The sequence below is a fragment of the Hyperolius riggenbachi genome, chromosome 10, assembly GCF_040937935.1.
Source record: "Hyperolius riggenbachi isolate aHypRig1 chromosome 10, aHypRig1.pri, whole genome shotgun sequence".
Lineage (NCBI taxonomy): Eukaryota > Metazoa > Chordata > Amphibia > Anura > Hyperoliidae > Hyperolius > Hyperolius riggenbachi.
The window spans coordinates 275,206,133-275,216,461 of NC_090655.1; the positions used below are offsets into that span (position 1 = coordinate 275,206,133).

The window sequence follows — 10,329 nt, forward strand, 5'->3', positions numbered from 1 at the left end:
GCACGCTGTGAAAGACACACAGTCTCTCCATGCAGTATCAGAACCTAGAGGCCATGAAAATTAAAATGGGCCAGTGCAGCCCACGGGAGCAGCGGGTTTTGCGGCTACCTGATCTGATCTGCTCTGCCCACCAAATCTTTTTTTTACACTTTTTTGAGTCCACCTCGAGCTCTCTTTGAAGTGAACCAGAGACGAAGCACCTTCATGTATTTTACCATATATGTCAGTGGGAACATTAGAGAAAACACTTACCCTGCTCTCTGTTTCATCCTGCACTGCTCAGCCTGCTTGTTATCGGCCCTGATAAAATCCCCGACTGAGCATTCAGTCTGGCTTTGCTCAGGAATCATTATAGCTGAGTCATTATAGCAGAGCCAGAAGGGGGCAGGCTTGGGCTTTAAAAGACATCAGAGAAGACAGACTCAGCTATGATGATTCCTGAGCAAAGCCAGACTGAATGCTCAGTCCGGGATTTTATCAGGGCTGGTAACAGGTAGTCTGAGCAGTGAAGAATAAAACAGAGAGCAGGGTAGGTGTTTTCTCTAATGTTCCCACTGATATATATGGTAAAATACATGAGGGTGCTTCGTCTCTGGTTCACTTTAAAGCGGACCTCAACTCAGAACATCCTCTCTGCTCTAAAAGATACACAACAGCATAATAACATTTAAACAAAAATTTCATTGTTACAGCTGATAAAATCCTAACATAAATCTGTATTGTTTCTACTTTCTACTTCCTGATTCATGGAAGCAGACATATTGTTAACTGCTTGTGCTTTTAAATTAGTTTATCTGCCATCTCTGCCATGGCAGTCATGTGACACAGGGGAGAGATCAAATTACAACTTGTGAGTAGATACAAATGAGGGGAAATTAGTCAGGCTAAACTCTCTAAATACAAACAGGGTGTATTTCTCTAGGTTTTCCTTCTGTGCAAAAGTTCAGCTCCACTTTAAGGAAATGCACTCCAGCGACCATTATTGTTTGGGAATGGTGGGCGTGATGTCGGTCTTAGTCCCCAGGAGGGGAGGCAAAAAGGGATAGACTTTTCTCTCAGAAACGGTCCACTTGGATTTCCAGGACTCGGGGCCGGTTCACACTTGTGTTAAAAACGTATCCGTGTCTCCCTTTTTGGGCCCCGACCAAAACCAGAGACACGAATGCTAATGTTCGCAGACTTCACAAAACGGATCCGGGGACTTTGTTTTGAAAAACTGAATGGAGAGTCTGGATTTGTCAGGACTTCACGGAACCTGGATACACGGAGGGGTAGTAAAAGGCAATACAAAAACAAATCTCCCTCTTCACAGGCTATTTTGCACATAAAACGGATGGCCTGAACTTCCTTCTCCTCCCCTCAATGTCATCTCTGACAGCTTCCTGTTGACAAGCTGGGAGAGATGAGCGTGGAAAGGTGGGAGAGGCAGTGCAGCCATGTCCAGGCAACAAAGGACCTTATTATGGCAGCCCGGGAGCGCCCAGAGCTCTGCAACAAGAAGCATGAAAAGTAAAGCGACAGTTAGCAATAGGTTTTTTTTTTTTACCATAACCACGCCCACTTTCTATTGTTCCACATTGGCATAGTGATTATTTGCAAAAAAAAAAAGCCCTCCCACTACCTTGCTATTGGCCAATATCCACAGCATGAAAAGTCATGTTTTCTGTACTCTTTTTTTTTTTTTTTTTTTTTTTGGGGGGGGGGGGGGGGGGGTGAAAAACGTAACGAAACGGTAAGAAAATGGATGCTGTTTTTTTGCAAAATGGATCCGTTTGTGTTCCGGTTTTTGAAAACCGAAACCCGGACCGTGGATTGTGTTCTGCAACCGTGCCTAGTGTGAACCAAGCCTAATGCTATTGGCCTTTTGGGTTTTAATGATTGCAATGAATTTAGCTTTTTCTTCTTTTGGTTAATTTCTATGAACACACATCACCTCCTTTGCTTCCTTTTTCTCTTATTGGTGTGGTTTGGTACTGTTATTATAGTGGTTCGAAATGAATAACCTGTTCTTGTGTCTAATAGTCCGCCTGTCCCATATCCTGGCTGCCAGTTTTAGGCTTAAGTTGTGGAGCTTACCCTCTTGTGGAGGTCAGCCCTGTTGGGTGACTTCCGGGTAGATGGAAGCATTACGGATGCCTTGTCCGGTTGCCATGAAATCGATGCTCAGGTGAGCGCCGGTATGCGTGGAATGCATAGAGCCATTAGCCAATCCCCTTTCAGCTTTTCTCACGTCGGAAAGGGGGTGGAAAACGTGTGATGTGATTGAGTCAGGCGGATGCTGGACGCATGCCACTGCAAGGGATTTAGCGCACACTGACTCCTTGGCGTTTGAAAAAAATTTAGAAAAGCTTGGGCTACTTGTATCAGCAAGGAATACAAATGTTTAATAATGCAAAAACCGACAGATCAAAATCTCACAGAAAAATAAACCTTAACCCATTAGTGCCAATAGTACATAAAAGCTAAAAACACAAGCCTGGCAGAGAGCTTCTGGTGGGCGGAGCTTCGGTCAGCTGATCGCTCCAGCAGCATCTGCCTGATATATGAACAGCGTCTGGCGTGCTCTGTTGCTGGCCGGTAAATTGTCACACGCAGAGTCCCCGCGGCAAGTTCAGAAGGATCGGCGGGACTTACAAACTCATGGTCAACCTTTGGAAGGCGGTGACGGCGAATAAGAGCTTGCTGACAGACATCAAGTTGGTGAGATTACCCCATATTATTGCCTGACCGCAAACCCCGCATATGCAAGTGGGGTTTAAAGGATACCCGAGGTGACATGTGACACGATGAGATTGACATGTGTATGTACAGCGCCAAAGTGCCAAGCACACAAATAACTAGGCTGTGTTCATTTTCTTCTTTCTATCCCTGAAAGAGTTAAATATCAGGTATGTAAATAGCTGACTCAGTCCTGACAGGAAGTGACTACAGTGTGACCCTCACTGATAAATTCCAACTATAAAACACTTTCCTAGCAGAAAATGGCTTCTGAGAGCAGGAAAGAGATAAAAAAAGGACAATAGGTCATAGATTTTAGCTCTGGCATACTTCAATGAATGTGTCATTGAGCAAAAACAATAAAAAAGTTAAAACTTAAAAAGTAGATTTAAACATAAACTAAAACTGTGGAGTATCTGAAAAAGTCAATTTTAGGAGAAGGAAGATAGATACAATTGTTTCATTAGTTTATTTTTGCTTTGGGTGTCCTTTAAGTGCATAGAGTTTTATAGGGCTCTCCCCCATGCGGTGGCCGCCTGGCTGAGCTAGATCTATAACCGTCCACTCGGATTCCTCATCCCCCTTGGTGTTCGGCCTCCATGCTGGATCACTTCCTCATTGGTAACCCCACATTGCATTGCAGCGATGTATTCAGTGTTTGGGAGGTGGCAGTACACTAAATGTATTATATTATAAGGCTACACAATGGTAATAAGAATGTGTGACACCACATTGCTCTACACACATAACACAGATCTCTTGCTATAAGTACATTGAGGTCTGTTGTCACAGGAGTAACACATTGCTTTCATTGTCTCATCAAGCTCTACATTGTACTGCTTTCCATGTATGGCCAATGCTTTATGTGTAGGGAGGGTCACTGAGATGCAAATAACTCTGACTTGTTAATATAATGCAAATTGTCATTTGTCAGAAAATGCATTGGATTGGCTGAATATCAAGCAAAATAAAATGTTTATGCAACATAAAGTTATTATGTGATTGGCTGCCTGTAATGAGCACAATCTTCTGCAATTTGCTGTTAAGATGATAACTAACGATGGTCAGTGATATGCAAATAAGAGAGGGTGCAAATTGTATGCTAATTATATGCAGAGTTATGCAGCTGCTGCATCTGGCCCTTTTCTAATCTGCATAAACTTTGCATTAACTTGGAATTCTCAGCAGCTCACTTACCATCCTACATGATAATTGTTCCTCCCCTCAGAATTCTCCAACAGGAAGTGATGTTTCTCTATTTGCAGGGCGGAGTCCCGGCATCAGGAACCTCTCAGAGACTCGTCTCTCTGTATCCACAGACTGTACAACGGATGGTGATGTCACTGGACAAGAGTCTCCTGCAGATATCCTGGTGACCCCAAATATTCCCCCAGACTCCTCTCATCTGTACAACCTGTACCTGTACAATCCCAACGAGACTCATACCCAGCACTGCTCTCACCCTGCTGGAGGGTCTTATTCCTGTTCCATGTGTGGGAAATGTTATGTTCAGAAATCAAGTCTTGTCTATCATGAGAAATCCCACACTGGTGAGAAGCCCTATTCTTGTGCTGAGTGTGGGAAATGTTTTGTTTGGAAATCACACCTTGCCATACATAAGACAACTCACACTGGTGAGAAGCCCTATTCATGTACTGAGTGTGGGAAATGTTTTGTTTCAAAATCAAAACTCACCACACATAAGAGATCTCACGCTGGTGAGAAACCCTATTCGTGTGCTGAGTGTGGGAAATGTTTTGTTTGGAAATCAAACCTTGACACGCATAAGAGATCTCACACTGGTGAGAAGCCCTATTCATGTGCCGAGTGTGGGAAATGCTTTGTTTGGAAATCAAAACTTGCCACTCATAAGAGATCTCACACTGGTGAGAAGCCCTATTCATGTGCTGAGTGTGGGAAATGTTTTGATTGGAAAGCAAAACTTGCCACACATAAGAGATCTCACACTGGTGAGAAGCCCTATTCATGTGCTGAGTGTGGGAAATGTTTTGCAAGTAAAACACATCTTGTCAGACATGAGAGCTCTCACACAGGTGAGAAGCCCTATTCATGTGCTGAGTGTTGGAAATGTTTTGTTTCAAAATCACAACTCGCCACGCATGAGAGATGTCACACTGTCGAGAAGCCCTATTCATGTGCTGAGTGTGGGAAAAGTTTTGCTTGGAAATCAAAACTTGCCACACATAAGAGATCTCACACTGGTGAGAAGCCCTATTCATGTTCGGAGTGTGGGAAATGTTTTTTAAGTAACTCACATCTTGTCAGACATGAGAGATCTCACACTGGTTAGAAGCCCTATTCATGTGCTGAGTGTGGGAAATCTTTTGGAAGTAAGGCATACCTTGTCAGTCATGAGAGATCTCACACTGCTGAGAATCAGTGAACTATAGCTTCCTAGCTTTATAGATTTTTTATTCATGTACCTTATTCATGTGCTGAGTGTGAGATATGCTTTGTTTGGAAAGCAAATATTTCAAACCTAAAATAGCATACATTAAAAAATGGCGCAGGCAAATTTGGGCACAAAGTGAAGCTGAAAGTTGGCTCATCCTGCTCTAGCCAAATTTCTGTCCACTCCGAGCAGTAGCCACTTTAGGGGACGTGTAATTCAGGTGCTGGCTAGGCATGGCCCTGCTTAGGAGAATTCATGGAGAAGCATGTGATCAGTTTGATCAGCTGATAGATTTGTAAGGTTCTGATTCGCTGGTCCTGATCATGTGTTAAACCAGGAAGTCATCACAGCAAATCAGGACCTTACAAATCTATCAGCTGATCAAACTGATCACATGCTTCTCCTAATCAGGGCCATCCCTAGCACTGGCTATTGCCGGGGCCTAGATTAGTCTCTGACCACCACTACAGCCATAATTTGCATTACAAATCATTGGTGCAGCGCTGTGCCAACGTCATCTGTCTCACCAAGAGATGTCATGTTGGTGAGGATCCCTATTCATGAGTGTGGGAAATGTTTTGGCAATAAGTGATCTGTTACACTGTTTCCTTTGTTTCTTGCACAGCGTACACAGATACATTTATACACTGAATCCCAGGGACACTTTCATGCTACTCAGTGCATTGGTTTGTTAAAGCGTTTAAGTCCCTGAACTGAGGTGAGATAAACATGGGTGCATCTAGTACTAAGCCTAGTTACAACTTACCTGAGTTCATTTTTTTCTATATTTTTAATTGCAAAGGTTAATTAGAAAGGGTGCTTTATCTATGCAAACGAGGCAGGATCTGCAGCCGCTGCTCTCCTGAAGAGCCAATAAAAGCCTACAGCCGAGCCTTTGGCTGAACAAACGCTCTTGGTAACACAAAAGATCACTTTGGGAGGGGGGACTGAACAAGTGATATTTGGTGTCACACTGATATAGGCGTTGTGCACAATTCAGAGTCAGAATTTAGACCCTTACAGTGAAAATAAGAATGTGAGACTCCAGGAAAGTTCTATATAACATTGTTATTTACCTGCTGTGAGCTGCAGATGTGGGGATATTAGAAGCTCCCATTCATCCAGACTGACCTGAGGAAAGGAGATTTCCCTCTCTCTGTATCTCTGTGTATTTGTTTTATATTCAGGAAACATGAAGAGATGTGAGCTGAATGCACAAAGTCCAGTAAGATAAGCAGAGAGGGATTTCTCTCCCAGCAATGCTACGCTGGACACACACAGGACTGATATTCAGAGAGATTGGATCACTGTGACGGGATCTTCCAGGGATCTCCTGATTTCTCTGCATAAATTTAGGGGTAACATTATAGATCTATATTGTTACGCCCTCACAGAGGAAGAAGCAGAGGCAACTATTTTACATGATAATACTGTAAATATGATAGCAGCAAAAGATAAGGTATTAGAAGTCAGATGTATTCCCATATTATACTCCAGCACAAATAATGCAGATAAACCCCAATGCCTCAGCGCTGCTCCCCAAATGTAAATTAGGAGCTGATTGGATACAGGTGTTTGGGCTGGAGGGGAAGTACAGGAATTCTGGGGTGTAGAGGGGGGCAGGTTATTGTTATATGTGTTACACTCACTGCTATAGACACCCCAATGCCTCAGTGCTGCACCCCAAATGTAAATTAGGAGATGATTGGATACAGGTGTTTGGGCTGGAGGTGAGATACAGGAATTCTGGGGTGGAGAGGGGGACAGGTAATTGTTATATGTGTTACAGTCACTGCTATAGACACCCCAATGTCTCAGTGCTGCACCCCAAATGTAAATTAGGAGATGATTGGATACAGGTGTTTGGGCTGGAGGGGAGATACAGGAATTCTGGGGTGGAGAGGGGGACAGGTTATTGTTATATGTGTTACAATCACTGCTATAGACACCCCAATGCCTCAGTGCTGCACCCCAAATGTAAATTAGGAGATGATTGGATACAGGTGTTTGGGCTGGAGGGGAGATACAGGAATTCTGGGGTGTAGAGGGGGGCAGGTTATTGTTATATGTGTTACACTCACTGCTATAGACACCCCAATGCCTCAGTGCTGCACCCCAAATGTAAATTAGGAGCTGATTGGATACAGGTGTTTGGGCTGGAGGTGAGATACAGGAATTCTGGGGTGTAGAGGGGGGCAGGTTATTGTTATGTGTTACACTCACTGCTATAGACACCCCAATGCCTCAGTGCTGCACCCCAAATGTAAATTAGGAGATGATTGGATACAGGTGTTTGGGCTGGAGGGGAGATACAGGAATTCTGGGGTGGAGAGGGGGACAGGTAATTGTTATATGTGTTACAGTCACTGCTATAGACACCCCAATGCCTAAGTGCTGCACTCCAAATGTAAATTAGGAGATGATTGGATACAGGTGTTTGGGCTGGAGGGGAAGTACAGGAATTCTGGGGTGGCGAGGGGGACAGGTTATTATTATATGTGTTACACTCACTGCTATAGACACCCCAATGCCTCAGTGCTGCACCCCAAATGTAAATTAGGAGATGATTGGATACAGGTGTTTGGGGTTGAGGTGAGATACAGGAATTCTGGGGTGGAGAGGGGGACAGGTTATTGTTATATTTGTTACAATCACTGCTATAGACACCCCAATGCCTCAGTGCTGCACCCCAAATGTAAATTAGGAGCTGATTGGAGACAGGTGTTTGGGCTGGAGGTGAGATACAGGAATTCTGGGGTGTAGAGGGGGGCAGGTTATTGTTATATGTGTTACACTCACTGCTATAGACACCCCAATGCCTCAGTGCTGCACCCCAAATGTAAATTAGGAGATGATTGGATACAGGTGTTTGGGCTGGAGGGGAGATACAGGAATTCTGGGGTGGAGAGGGGGACAGGTAATTGTTATATGTGTTACAGTCACTGCTATAGACACCCCAATGCCTAAGTGCTGCACTCCAAATGTAAATTAGGAGATGATTGGATACAGGTGTTTGGGCTGGAGGGGAAGTACAGGAATTCTGGGGTGGAGAGGGGGGCAGGTTATTGTTATATGTGTTACAATCTCACTGCTATAGACGAATGTGGGAAGCTGTTGCTGGAAACGATTCTGTGTTATGTAAAAAATAAATCCTATTAGAATTGAAATCTGTTAGCTGACCGCCCTTCACTCCAATATTGGAAAACATTGGTAAATGATTCAATATAGTTGTACAAGGCTGCTTATATAGCAAGAGAGTGTCCACAAACCTTTGTTAAAATATGGAAGCCTTGGACCAGTGACAAAGATATGTCCTAAAGTGTAGGAGGTTAATAAATCACAATTGTATGTAGTCTGATCTAAAGAACTGCTTATCATTACATGTAGGATGCAAATTTGACCATTATTGTAACCCGCAACCAGTACAATGTTCTTCTTTGTACAATTGATTGGGGGGGGGGAGGTTGGGTCAGTCACCAAAAGGGTGGATTGTTTAGGGTCTGTACCATGTGTTTGTTGTATTATGTTCTTTTTATGTTTTATGTACTCACCTGTGAGTGAGTCAACCTTTGGTTAAAATTGTTTTATTTCTTAAAAACCAATAAAAAAAATAAAAATAAAAAAAAGAATGGAAATCTGATGCATCTCCAAGTATCTCTCCTGTGAGTAAATCTGCTAATAAAGTTATTCCTCTGGATAATGTGCTGAAGATCAGCTGTATATTGTTCCCACAGTGTGACGTGTTTTGTTCCTCTGCATGGAATGTAAGATGTACTATTACCTGCATCACTCACATTTACTGTAATACATAAATTGCATTGTTATAATGACTGAGGCCAGTGTAAGCTCAGTGTTTGTAGCCAGAGCTCTCTGTAACATTGCAGGTCTGTAGTCTGTCACTGGTGATGGTCAATGACATGCAAATAATTCTGAGTGGATGAAGAACTCTGCAGTTCACACAGTTTGAAAATGGAGCAGTCGAAAAATAATGAGGTGGAATATGATTGGTCCTTTTTCAAACTGTAAATTTGCATCAACTTGGAATTATTTGCATCTCATCTCCCTATCTGTCCTCTATGATGTATACAGGCATAAGCTGGAGCACACGCCGCCCCCATGGAGGCACCCCTCACCTGGCGATAAAAGGAACTTTCTATAATAAATAGCTCTACTCCAGCACAAGCTGCATAATGTCACATATGAAGTCATTGGGGTTGATTCACTAAACCGTGCTAGCTCATAGGACGGCCACGCTAGCATTATAACGAGCATAACAGCTTTTGTGTTTTCGTGCATAGACCGCTACGCACGTTATAAACGCTAGCATGGCCGTGCTATGATTTACATTTTTTTTTTAACTCTTATCAGTGCAAACCATAGATATGTTTACCAGGGAAGCTTATACAGCAATATTGTGGCTGTACAACGATCCCGGCCAATGCGCTGCAAGATCCACCGGGTTTCCTGGTGGTCATTACACACTGCGTACCGACCACCTGGAAACACCGGCATGAAGATACATGTACATTTTTGCCTAATATAGGTAGATATTGTACATTATCAATCATTTAAACTTATTTAAAAAAACAAAACAAACATTTTTCCGATCAAAACTGATACTTCCTGTAACTGCGTACATTTAAAATGACTGCGGCCAAATTTAGGTGCAGGGTAAAGCCAAGAGAGGACTCACCCCGATGCAGGCAAACTCCTATAGGGGAGTATGTAATTCAGGCGCTGCCTATTGCCCAATTATCTCTTTTTATTTCATGATTTGTGCTCCAGCTATCGCCAGCACCCAAAGTGACTCACTGAGCACCGCTATAGCCCTAAGCTGGACTGACCATTAGGGCACTTGGGCATGGACTGAGGTCCCGTGGTCAGTGGGGGGGCCCTCCCTCGGCACGATTGAGAGGCAGTAGGGGGCGCAGTGGTGGGAGGAGCGGACATAGCTGTTACAACTCACCTTCCGTCTCCGATCCCCGCAGTCGCTAGGGGTAATCTTTCGTTCTTACCCCTTAAATGTTTTTTATAGGATATAACATTATGTTGAGTTATGCAGATCTATTCATGGCTGGTATGTGTATGAGTTTTAATTCCATGTTTTAATTCCTAGGTGGTTCTGTGGCAGTCCTTGATTGGAAGTGCCAGGAGTACGGTCAGTTCATCATTTATATATATATTGCTAGCCGAAAAGG

At 43.4% G+C, this 10,329-nt stretch overlaps 1 protein-coding gene across 1 annotated transcript in view; it reads left to right on the forward strand.

The window, feature by feature from the left end:
- Positions 1-5,421, forward strand: part of LOC137535478 (oocyte zinc finger protein XlCOF7.1-like) — a 21,896-nt gene extending 16,475 nt beyond the window's left edge. The window contains exon 7 of the mRNA XM_068257312.1: positions 3,984-5,421. Within this exon, the coding sequence (XP_068113413.1) occupies positions 3,984-5,029 (1,046 nt within the window). The 3' untranslated portion in view covers positions 5,030-5,421. The remainder of the gene's footprint in view (positions 1-3,983) is intronic.
- Positions 5,422-10,329: the final 4,908 nt, after the last annotated feature.